Raw genomic sequence first — 13,102 nt, 5'->3', positions numbered from 1 at the left:
CAGCCCAGGGGCCCAGCATTGGAAGATAAATCCCTATAATTTCTATGTGTAAAAACCAATGGGGACTGGGGCAACAGAAGAAACTGCCAGATTTTCAGGAAACTTCACTTAAAGGGCCCATGAAGTCTTAAAATGTATACAAACCCACCCATTCTGGGATTCAACACCAGGACAACAGCTGAAAGAAAGCCAGTCACATATTGGGAGTGGGTGAAGTGACTGGAAATGGGGTGAGTGCTGGGCAAACTTCCAGAAGCAAGGCAGCAGCACAGTCCCCTCTCTGAGCCCTCTCCCCGCAACGAGCCACAAAGAGGTAAAGTGGGTTGCCCCACCCTGGCAATTGTCTAAGGTTCTGCCCCACACACTTTACAAGTGCCATTTACAGGGAGTCAAAGCAGCTTTACCTAATACACAGCAACAAACACAAGACTGCCAAATTGAGAAGACAAAGAAATATGGCTCAAATTAAAGAACAGAACCCCAGAAAAAGAACCAAACAGAAATATCCAACCTATCAGATGCAGAGTTCAAAACACTGGTTATCAGGATGCTCAAAAAACCACAGTACAGCAAAAACATAAAGGAGGAAATGAAGGTTACATACAATAAGTGAAATAAAGAAAAATCTCCAGAGAAGGAAGGGAAGGAACCAGGATTCAAATCAATTATTAGGAACATAACGAAGAAATAAACGTTCAACCAGAACAGAAAGCAAAAACAAGAATTCAAAAAAAACAAGGGTAGTATAAGAACACTCTGGGACATCTCCAAATGTGCCAACATCTGAATCATAGTGGTATCAGAAGAAGAAGAGGAAGAGCAAGGAATTGAAAACTTATTTGAAAAAATAGTGAAAGAAAATTTCCCTGATTTGGCAAAGGAAAGACATACAAGTTGAAAACCCAAACAAAACAAATCGAAGCAAACAACCATAAAAGGAACAGAATCATAGGTATGGAGAATATTTGGAGGGTTATCTGGAGGGGGAAGGGAGAGAATGGGGGAAAAGGTGTAGGGATTAAAAAGCGTAATTGGTAGGTACAAAATAGACAGGGGGATGTTAAGAATAGTATAGGTCCTATACTACTGGAGAAATGGAGAGGTCAAAGAACTTCTATGCATCACCCATGGACATCAACTAAAGGGTGGGACTGCTGGAAAGAAGGGAGTTACTGGGAAGAGGGGAGAAAGGGGGAAAATCAGGATAACTGTAAATAACATAATAAAATATACTTAAAAAAATAAATAAATAACATCTTTAGAAAAAACAATATTGGAGAAACTTAAAAAAAATTGTATTTCCTTTTGAAAGGAACCCTCACATAAAAAAGAGAAACTAGAATGGAACATTTAAAACCAAGGATATAGGTGCAAGCTTGGTCTTGAAAACAGAAAAGATACTCCATTTACAGGAATGAAATTTGTTTTTCCATAAAGAAAAATAGCACTATATATTTATTTTGTGATAATACTAATTAAACTGCAGAACCTTATTTTTTATAATATTATGTATTTGTATAAATTACTTTCTGACTAAAACCAACTTTTACTTCTTTTTTTAGATGATACTCTAACTTCAGTTGAGGCCTTAGTGTTGCTTTTATTAGTATTTTGATGAATTCACTAATTCATTCAAGCATTCAATAAAAATCCCTAATCTGTTAGCAGAAATATAAATAAGAAAGTTCCAATTGCCAAGGAGCTCAAGGGGCAAGGAGAGAACAAAAGGAAACAGAAATCTTTTTTAAAAGCAGTAAGTGAAACGAAAGATGCGAGATTATGACACTACAGTGGAAAAAGTTCTGAGAGGGGAAGTGTTAGGTAAGCAAGTTTTCTTCCTAAAAGAACAAAAAATGATATTGGTGCTGAGCTGTTAAAGAATAAGTTAGGAATTAGCCAGATCAAAGAGGACAATCAGTAGGAGGACAAGCCTGATATAGGGTTACAGCAGAAATAAAGGCATAAAGGTGAGAACACCTCAGGTGGGAGAATCCCAGGCAATTCAGTATTGACAATCGGGTGATATAGGATGCAAAAGAGGCAGGAGGGAGATAATAAGAGTGTCTCATTTGATAGGCTGAAAAGTTTGGAGTTTATTGTGCAGGGTAGTGGTGAACCTACATTGGTCCTCTAGGGCAAAGATTTCATTCATCAGGGGCAAAAATAAGGAACAAAAGGGGCCACATAAAAGTAAATATATTCAATTTAAAGTTTTGTTCTTTTTTTCTGGCAACCTCTATGTTGATCTCCAAAAATCTGAACTTTTGTACTAGTCAGAAATATGAGTCCAGAAATGACTGCTTTGGACAATAGGAAACTACTGAAGCTTTTAAGCAGGGGAGTGGCCTGAATTTTAGATAGATCTCTCTAGCATCTACTGAAGAATATATCTGACAAGCACTAAATTCTAGGAAAAGCAGGCATTTGGCATGCACTACAGCAGGGGAGGAAAGATTTTAAGTAGGAGACTTAATCCAACATTTCAGGCAAGAAAGGAGATGAGAGCCTGAACGGAGCAACACTAGAGGGATGGAAAGAAATAGATGAAAATATTTAGAGCAGCAGTCCTCAAAGTATGGTCTGCAGACAGGCAACCTCAGCACTACCTGGCAACCTGTTAGAAATGCAGAGCTCAGCCCCAGTCTAGACTTACTGTATAGAAACTCTGGGGGTAAGGCCCAGTAATCTGTGTTTTTAACAAGACCTTCAGGTCATTCTAATGCACACTAAACTTTGAGAACCACTGAGTTAAAGTAAAACCAAAAGAACACAAAGTGATTGATCAGCTACAAGAGAAGAAAGGCAGGAGAAAAAGCCAAGCATCATTGCAGCTCAATGAATATGGGAAAACATTTTTGCAAGGAGGGCAAAGGAAAAGAAACTAAACTAAAAAGTATAATACCTTCAGAAACTACTTTATGAAAAGAGAGGATAGGCACAGGGTCTAGAAAATTACTTCTCAGACATGAGTACCCATGGGAAAGGAAGGTCAGTTGAAGAAAGAGAAACTGCAGCAAAGCAGTGGAACATGCAGGTAGTTAACAAATGTTGAACAATTAGCTCATGTCTCACTGGCATTTGCAAACATGCCAATTGATGGTCAAAGCAAATCTCAGGGCTGGTCTCTGGAATAAGTATCACAAGCAATATCAGAGGCCCTCTGGGCTACATTAGAAAAATTCTTCAAGAAAGAAGGAGCTTTTAAGAGTGTATTTACTCTAACAATTCTGGCACCCAAATTCCATTCCCAAGGCAGTTAAACACAAAAGGCTTCCTTCACAGTGGACTCCCTGGCAGTAAATGAACTTTAGCCAACAGTCAAAAGCTAAGAAAGTGGCCTTCAAATGTTCATAATCAATACATCTACAGAATTCTACCTGCTACCCCTTTTCTTGTGCTGTCCCACTGCTCTTAGAGAAACGGCATACACTCCCCCAAACGGGCCCCATTCTGGCTTCCTGAGGCAAAAACTCCACAGTTCCTACCTTAGTGAGTCTCCCAAATAATTCTCCTCCAATCCTCCCAACTCAAGGTTTTAGTTCCCAAAATGCTGACAGTTGCTTTACATGGTTAATTTTTTTGCTAAGTAAGTGTGTGAGTATGGATCAGCAACGAAGAGAGCTATGGAGTGTAAATGGCCTTCTCTGGCCTAAGAGGAGTGGGTTACCTTGCCTCACTTGGCTGTGTTAGAACAAGGGCAGTATAAAAGCTGACCTAACATCTTGAAATTGTCTAGGTCTCCATATCACTTCAACAATCCCAGGAGGCCAACACTGGGATGGGAATAGATGTCCCTTAAATAAAAATATCACTTAGTCTTACCAAAATGCATATACAAGTTCTAGTTTAAAAATTTTTTTAAAAATACAAAGAAAGAGTCATACTCACTCAGTTCTTTGCCAACTGCTGCCACGACACAATTTTTAGGTATTTCAATCAAAGCACTGATCCCTTCAAAAATATATAAAAATATAAACAAATTATTTTCTTCATGGATTACTTCAAAAACAAAAACATTCTCAGTTTTATGTCACTTACTATAAAAATAGTAGTCACTATAACGCACACACAATTTACTATGTCACGCCTGTTTATACACAGAAAATGATTTTGTGAAAAACAGGTGAGCCCCAGCCAAGTGGCCCAATTGGCTATAGCGTCACCCCATACACCAAAAGGTTGTGGGTTTGATCCTCAGTCAGGGTACACAACTAGGTTGCAGGTTCGATCCCAGTCAGACAGTGTACAGCAAACAATCCATGTTCCTCTCTCACATTGATGTTTCTCTCTCTCTCAAATCAATAAATATATCCTCAGGTGAGAATTTAAAAAAAAGTAGGTGAGACCTGTGGAAGACATTATTCATCTATTAAAGGTAGGATATACTCTTTGAACATTTTTACTATTATGGTGAACTTATTTACCAGGGATCCCTTAAGATAATCACTACTCAAATGAGATGTGAAACTGACATTTTTCTTAACATAAATTTAAGAACCCAGAATGGGCTCCCTGGTAGTAAAGAGTTAGCCAAGTCAACAGCTAAGAAAGTGGCTTTTAAATAGCATGTTTATAATCAATTAACACATTTACAAAATTCCTTGTATTACTGGAATAATCTGATTCAACATTCCACCATATTTCACTTATCTATTTAAACTTAGAGTTCCAAGTACCTTTTTATAGCTGAATCATGAAATGATTTTAGGGTAACCATAACTTATATATGTTACAATTATTACTTTTGTCAGTAAGAATTAAAGATTCAGAACTACCACATGTGTAGGCAAAAAAAACCTTTATTAAATTTTTCCACTATGAAATATATGCAATTTTTACATATGTCTAATTTATAACACATGTGCAAATTAGGAAAATATTCTACTCGTTTGCTTTACCTTCTCACTCATGAAAAGACTAGTACTCTTGCAGTTTGGGGAGTAATTCTCTCTGAAATCTTTTCTCCACATAGGGTTGTTTTAATGGTATGTTTTGTAGTTCCCAAATTCAAGAAGGAGGAGGTAATGGTAGAGCAGGGCAAAAAGAAGTTAGTGGCACAAGATAAAGTGAAAGAGAGGAAAGCACAGGAAGAACAAGAGGAGAATTCTAGATGCAGAGGAGTTCATTAAAAAATGTTTATCAAATTACCTGTGAAGTGAAAATAATGGAAAGTCAATTCAGAAATAGTAACTTAATACACAGAATCACAGAACTTATTACTGGAAAGGGCATGGATGCCCTTTTAGTCCAAGGCTCTTTCCACTGCATGATACTAAGAGTAGCTTTGCTTATTTCCAAATATGGAGTAAAAGTCCTGCTGGCCCATAAATCGAGCAAGGCTTATGAAAGGAGTTTCATGAGATAATGTTCTAACAGCAAGCACTGCTAACTACATGGAACCCTGTAAGCTGGAAAACACAAATCACAAAAAGCTCACCAATGGTAACATATGTGGCCTTTTCAAAGCTTTCCAATAGATTCTCTCAAAGAATTCTGCTTGCTTGAGTCACTGATAAACAGGGCATTACTCTGACTACTGAATGAACAGTACTCAAAGGTATCTTGCAAAATAATGGGAGATTGCAATAATAAGTATTTTCATTAACACACAAAAGATTATTTTTAGCCCTAATTTCAATATTTCACAACACAGTTACAGGCATTCCTTGTTTTTCTGCATTTGCTTTATTGAACTTTCCAAGTATTGTGGGCTTTTTTCCCCCTTTTTACAAACTGAAGGTCTGTGGCAACCCCACACTGAGCAAGTCTATGAGCACCATTTTTCAACAGCATTTGCTCACCTGTCTCTGTGTCACATTTCAGTAATTCTCCCAATATTTGGATCTTTTTCATTATGTCTGTTATGGTGATCTGTGATCAGTGATATTTGATGTTACTGTTGTAATTGTTTGGGGGTGCCCCACATAAGACAGTAAACTCAATCTATAAATGTTGTGTGTGTTCTGACTGCTCCACTGACCAGACAGTCCCCGTCTCTCTTCCTCCCCTTGGCCTCTCCATTCCCTAAGACACAACAATATTGAAACGAGGCCAGTTAATTACCCTACAACTGACTCCAAGTGTCTAAGTGAAAGGAAGAGTCATGGGTCTATACTTTAAATTAAAAGCTAGAAATGATTAAGCTTGGTGAGGAAGACATGTATAAAACTGAAAGCCAGGCCTCTTGCACCAGTTAGACAAGTTATGAAATACAAAGGAAAAGTTCTTGCAGAAAATTAAAAGTGCTATTCTAGTGAACATACAATTAATAAGAAAGCAAAACTGCCTATTGCTGATATAAAGTTTTAGTGGTCTGGGTAGAAGGTCAAATCAGCCACAACATTCCCTTAAGCCAAAGCCTAATCCAGAGAAAAGCCCTTACCTCTCTTCAACTCTATGAAGGCTGAGAGAGGTGAGGAAGCTGCAGAAGAAAGGTTTGAAGCTAGCAGAGGTTAGTTCATGAGGTATAAGGGGGAAGAGCCATTTCCATAACATAAAAGTACGAGGTGAAGTAATAAGTGCTGATGTAGAAGCTGCAGCAAGTTATCCAGAAGATCTAGCTAAGATAAGTAATGAAGGTGGCTACACTAAACAGCAGATTAGCAATTAAACAGCCTTCTATTGGAAGACGCCATCCCGTACTTTCATGGCAAGAGAGGAGAAGTCAATGCCTGGTTTCAAAATTTTGTTTTTAAAGATTTTAATTTTTATTTTTTAGAGAGAAGGGAAAAGAGGGAGAGAGGGAGAGAAACATTGATGTGTGAAAGAAACATCAATTGGTTGCCTCTTGCATGCCCGCAACCAGGGACCTGGTCCACAACCCAGGCATTGTCCTGAGTGGGACTCGAACCAGCGATCTTTCCATTCATAGGCAGACATTCAACCCACTGAGCCACACCAGCCATAGCTTGGCTTCAAGGCTTTAAAGGACAGGCTGACTCTCTTGTTAGGGGCTAAAGCAGCTGATGAGTTTAAGTTGAAGCCAATGCTCATTTCTATTCTGCAAATCCAAGGGCCTTAAGAATTATACTAAATCCACTCTGCGAGTGCTCTTTAAATGGAACAATAAAGCCTGGATGACAGCACATCTGTTTACAATATGGTCTACTGAATATTTAAAGCCCATTGTTGAGAACTGCCGCTTAAAAAAAAGATTCCTTTCAAAAATATTATTGCTCATTGTCAACACACCTGGTCACCAAGAACTCTGATGGGAGATATCTGAGATTAATATCGTTTGCAGGCCTGCTTACACAATATCCATTCTGCAGCCCATGGGTCAAGGAGTAATTTTGACTTTCACATCTTATTGTTTAAGAAATATATCTTGGAAGGCTAGAGCTGCCGTAGATATTGATTCCTGTGATGGGACTGAGCAAAATAAATTGAAAACCTTTTGGAAAGGACTCACTATTCTAGATGACATTAACATTCATGATTTGCGGGAAGAGGTCAAAATATCAACATTAACAGGAGTTTGGAAGAAGCTGATTCTAGCCCTCACAAGTGACTTGAGGGATTCAAGACTTCAGTGAAGGAAGTAACTGCAGATGTATTGGAAAAAACAAGAGATCTAGAATCATAAGTGGAACCTGAAGATGTGACTGAATTGTTGCAATCTCAAAAAACTTTAACAGATGAGGAACAGCTTCTAATGGATGAGCAAAAAAAGTGGTTTCTTGAGATGGAATCTACTCCTGGTGAAGATGCTGTGAAGACTGTTGAATGACAGCTAAGGATTTAAAATATACATAAACTTAGCTGATAAAGCATTGCAGGGCTTGAGAGGCTGACTCTAATTTTGTAAGAAGTGTTGCTGTGGGTAAAATGCTATCAAGAAGCATTGTGTGCTACAGAGAAATCGCTCACAAAAGGAGTCAATTAGTGAGGCAAACCTCACTGTTGTCTTATTTTAAAATATTGCCACAGCCACCCCAACCTTCAGCAACCACCATGCGGATCAGTCAGCAGCCTCCAATATTGATAAGACCCTCCACCATCAAAAACGATTACAATTCACCGAAGACTTAGATGATAGTTAGCATTTTTATCAACAAAGTATTTTTAATTAAGCTATGTATATTTTTAAAAAGAGAATGCTCATCTACACTTTAAATAGACTGTAGTGTAGTATAAATGTAACTTTAATATGCACTGGGAAACCAAAAGAAAAATCATGCAACTCACTTTATTGAGGTGGTTTGGAACCAAACCTGCAATATCTCCAAGGTATGTCTGTACTAATAATTCATGGAATAAAATTCACAAACGACCACAGGCTAATGTAAGAAATAGAAAGGAAAATGTACATGTAAATAAAGAGATATAACTCATGATAATAGTGAAAATACATGCTAGATTCAAAAACATTACTAGTGGTCAAATATTGAATGGAAAGGTTAAATTGTAAATTCTGGTAAGGTATGGATTTAGTTTTGCTAAGATATCACATTATTTTCATGATATTTTATATCAATGTAGTGATAAGCTAGTTACAATTGTGAACTGTATATTCAATACACAGGACTCCTATTACCCTTAAGATGTCAACAATATGTTTATTAATATTCTTTTTAGGATGTCTACAGTTCATTTGATTACTTCTTTAAAATTTTTTATATGTTGATTTTTTATATGTTTATTGATTTTAGAAAGGGAGAGAAAAAGAAAGAAACATCGATGTGAGAGAGAAACATCAACTGGTTGCTTCCTGTACGCGCCCTGACCAGGGATTGAACCCTCAACCTGGATATGTACCCTGACTAGGAATTGAACCCAAAACCTTTTGGTGTGCAAGACACCAATCCAACCAACTGAGCCATACTAGCCATTGCTCATTTGATTACTTTTAGAATAAAAATTTAATAGTGTATCACATAACTTTAAGGTTACTGTCATTTAAATTTACTCATTTATACTTAAATATTTTTACTCTTAATAAAGAGATTTCATTTTTTAAGAACCTTGATATCAACAGAAGTCAAAACTGTTTTTTTTCTGTTAAAACCAAGTGTATGTCAATAGAATTCTGAGAAAATAGAATTTTGTTAATAAGTCTGCTCATGAAAAAATTTTTTAGTAAAACCAATTGTAAAATGAGGTTATTCTTAGAAATCTATTCAAAGTTCAATGATCTCAAAAATAAAGAATAAAATAGTATTATAAAGTTATAAAGGTCCGCTTCCAGGTATCAACATGTTCATCAAACTCAGTTTAAGAACATGGTTCAAGAGCATATATGAAAAGGTTTTTCTTGACCACTTTTGAGAAATTCTTAAAAAAAAAAAAAGATTTTATTTATTTACTTTTAGAGATAGAGGAAGGGAAGGAGAAAATGAGGGAAACACTGATGTGAGAGAGAAACATCGATCAGTTGCCTCTCATATGCTCCCCGACCCAAAATCAAATTGGCAACATTTTTGTTTTGCGGGATGATGCCCAACCAACTGAGCCACATTGGTCAGGGCACTTTTGAGAAATTCTGCTGGAAGCCAAAAGGAAGGGAGTCTTCCCTTTCCAATTTGGGATGGAAATATTCATGTATTTTACACAACCATTAAGCAAACTGGAGTAATAGGGCTACATGTTATACTCAGAACTACAAAGTACCCCCCCTTTGTTCATGGAAAGTCTCTGAAGATTCACTGTATCTTTTAGAGTCTATGAATCACGATTACCTTGATTTTTTTTTTACCTGTATCAGAAAGGTGACCAGTCTTACACAGGAGATTTAATCTTCGATTCCACACACATAGGTCATTCCCACCAGACAGCCAAACATCTAGTCTCTGAAGAACAGTTAAACACTGCAAAATTCATGTGAAATGTATGTCAGTTTAGAAGTTTCATGCATGCACTGGTGGTTACAAAATATGTTCCAAATTCTTTGATATCCTTCCCTTCAAAAGATGAAGCTTAATTACCCTCCCCTTGAATGTGGGCTGTACCGATTAACTAGCTTCTAATGAAGAGAATGTGGCAGGAGGGAAGGTGTGTGACCTATAAGACAAAGATGTGAGACACAGTGGCTTCCTCCTTGCTCCCTCAGACCACTCCAGGGCAAATGCACACAAATAACCATATGGAGAAAGACCCACACAGCAAGAAAGTGAGGCCTCTGCACAACCACCAACACTACTTGCCAAGCATGTGAGTGCCCTAGGAACCTCCCAAACCCGGTCAGGCTTTCAGATGAAACATCAGGACACACTGGGCCAGAACCGTCCAGCTAAGCTGCTCTCTATTCCTGGCCACACATGCTGTGATATATTTATTGTTTCAGGTAATTTGTTGTTCAGTTACAGACAATTAATATACCAGGCTTAAAATACACTGCTTTTTAAATAAAACTAAAAATATGACCCTAGTTTTTATGTATCTTCAAATTAGTATCTCATAATTATTGACTAAGGAAAGTAAGTATTCCAAGGTCTGTAGGAGCTCTTCACCTTTAATAGGACTCTCCTCATCCACTGAGCACATCACATGAGCACAAGGGCAAGAACAAGTGAGCTGAATGAAAATGAGAAGAAGCTTCCGCCTGGGCTGAGGCGGGACTACTTTTAAAACTGCTGGAATAATAGGGGTTGAAACTAATCAATGCAGTTTATATTTCAAGAGGTCCTACCCTACTTCTATATGAATTTTAAGATTAGCTTATCAAGTTTTTAAAATCAGTACTTTATTTATTACAAAGTAATATTCCATTGTATGAATATACTATGTGTATTTGATCCTTTCACCAGTTGATGGACATTATTAGGTTGTTCCACTTTCGGACAATTATGAATAATACTGCTATAAGAACTCATGTACATGTTTTTATATGGACACACATTTTCATTTCTCCTGGGAATACGTAAGAAATTGCTGGGTCAAATTAATAACTCTAACATTTTTAATATCAACCTATTTTCCAAGGGGGGCGTACCATTTTACAATCCCAACAGAAATGTATAAGGATTCCAATATCTCTACATCCTTATCAACACTTACTATCTGTCTTTTAGTATTACCCATCTAGTGTACGTGAAATAGTATCACATTACAGTTTTCACTTGCATTTCTCTGGCTAATGATGCTAAGCTTCTTTTCATGTGCTTATTGGTCATCTGCACATCTTCCTTGGAAAAATGCCTTTCAACTTCTTTGTCTATTTTTAATTGTGTGTGTTGCCCTTTTATTGCTGAGTTGTAAGAGTTTTTCATGTATTCAGGATACAAGTTCCTTATCAGGTATATGATTTGCAAACATTTTCTCCCATTCTGTGGGTTGTCTTCCACTTTCTTGATGATGTCTTTTGAAGCATAGAAGCTTTTCATTTTGGTGAAGTCCAATTTGTCATTTTTTCCTTCTGTTGTTGTGCTTTTGCTGTCATCTAAGATACCTAACCCTAGATCACAGAGATTTATTCCTATACTTCTTCTAAGAGTTTTATAGTTTCTGCTCTAACATTTCTTTGATCCATTTGGAGTTAATTTTTGGATATGGCATAAAGTAGGGATGCAATTTCATTATTTCATATGTGGATATCCAGTTGACCCAGCATTATTTGTTGAACAGACTAGTCTTTCTCTTATTAAAGGGTCTTGGCACCCTGGTCAAAAATCAACTGACCATATATGCAAGGTTTTGTTTCTGCTCTCAGTCCCATTCCATTGAACTGTATGTCTGTCCTTATGCCAGTGCCACACTGTCTTGATTACTACAGCTTTGTAATGAATTTCAAATTGGGAAGTTTGCATCTTTCAACTTATTTCTTTCTTTTCAAGACAAGATTGTTTCAGCTGTTCTAGGGTCCTATGCACTTCTATATGAATTTTAGGATCAAGGAAGGAAAGGAAGAAAAAGAAGGAAGAAAGGAAGGAAAAGAAGAAAAAGAAAAACAACCTGCTGCCTTTGGGTAAAGATTGTGTCCAATCTGTGGATTGGGCAGTGCTGAAATCTTAACCATATTAAATGTGATCCATGAATATAGGATGTTGTTCTGTTTACTTAGATTTTCTTTAGTTTCCTTCAACAATCTTTTGTAGTTTTGCTGTATAAGTCACCTATTACTTATTAAATTTCTTTCTAAGCATGTTATTCTTTTGGATGCTATTGTAAATGAATTATTTTCTTAACTTCATTTTTGGAATGTTCACTGCTAGTATATAGAAATACAATTAATTTGTATACTGATAATGTATCCTGAAACTTTGCTAAATCCATCTATTAGTTCTAATAGGATTTCTATATAAAAGATCATGTTGCTTGTGAATAGAGACAGTTTTATTTACCCATTTCCAATGTGGATGCCTTTTCTTTTTTATTGCCTAACTGCCCTGGGTCAGAACCTCCAGTACAACATTAAATAGAAATGCCTTGTTTGTTCCTGATCTCAGGGGGAAAGTATCCAGTCAGTCTTTCACCATTAATACAATGTTTTCTGTGGGCTTTCATAGATGCCCTTTATAAGGCTGAGGAAGTTCTCATCTATTCCTAGTTAGTTCAGTTTTTTATCATTAGGTGTTGAAGTCTGTCAAATGCTTTCTCTGCATCTACTGAGATGATCATGCTTTCTGTACTTTCTTCTTACTATGGTATATTACATTGACTGATTATTCAAAATGTTAAATTAAACTCACTCTTTCTGAAATAAATCTCACTTGGTCATGGTGTATATCCTTTTTATATGTTACTAGATTTAGTTTGCTAGCATTTTGTGGAGAATACTACACTGCTTTTGTTACTTAAGATCTTATCATTAGAATTTTCCGAACTCTTTATATATTCTTCTAAAATACCATTTCTACTATAATAGTATCAACAATTTTAAAAAAAAGAAAGGAGCCAGTCAGAGGAAAAACAAATCCCATATGATCTCCCTTATATGTGGAATCTAATGAACAAAATAAACTGGCAATGAAATGATATAAAATGCCATTTTTAGTATATATTATCTACCATATTTAACTACTGTCTTATAAGACACTTAGGATAATGCCAATCATCCATTTATAAAATATATTTATAATACACATTTGATTTCATTAATCTCTGCCCCAATTTATTATTTCCTTTAGAGTTTTCTAGAAGTTGATCACTGTGTCAGTTCATGTAA

The 13,102-nt window shown here is 36.5% G+C and overlaps 1 protein-coding gene across 1 annotated transcript in view; it reads right to left on the bottom strand.

The window, feature by feature from the left end:
- WDR41 (WD repeat domain 41) overlaps window positions 1-13,102 on the bottom strand; it is a 53,979-nt gene that overhangs the window by 17,242 nt on the left and 23,635 nt on the right. The window contains exons 6-7 of the mRNA XM_024563601.3: window positions 9,695-9,806; window positions 3,889-3,951 (exon numbers count right to left, since the gene is read on the bottom strand). Coding sequence (XP_024419369.1) covers window positions 3,889-3,951; window positions 9,695-9,806 — 175 coding nt within the window. The remainder of the gene's footprint in view (window positions 1-3,888; window positions 3,952-9,694; window positions 9,807-13,102) is intronic.

This window comes from Desmodus rotundus, chromosome 1, assembly GCF_022682495.2.
Source record: "Desmodus rotundus isolate HL8 chromosome 1, HLdesRot8A.1, whole genome shotgun sequence".
Lineage (NCBI taxonomy): Eukaryota > Metazoa > Chordata > Mammalia > Chiroptera > Phyllostomidae > Desmodus > Desmodus rotundus.
The sequence above is the reverse complement of the archived record's forward strand: the minus strand, read 5'-3'. Positions and strand labels throughout refer to the sequence as shown.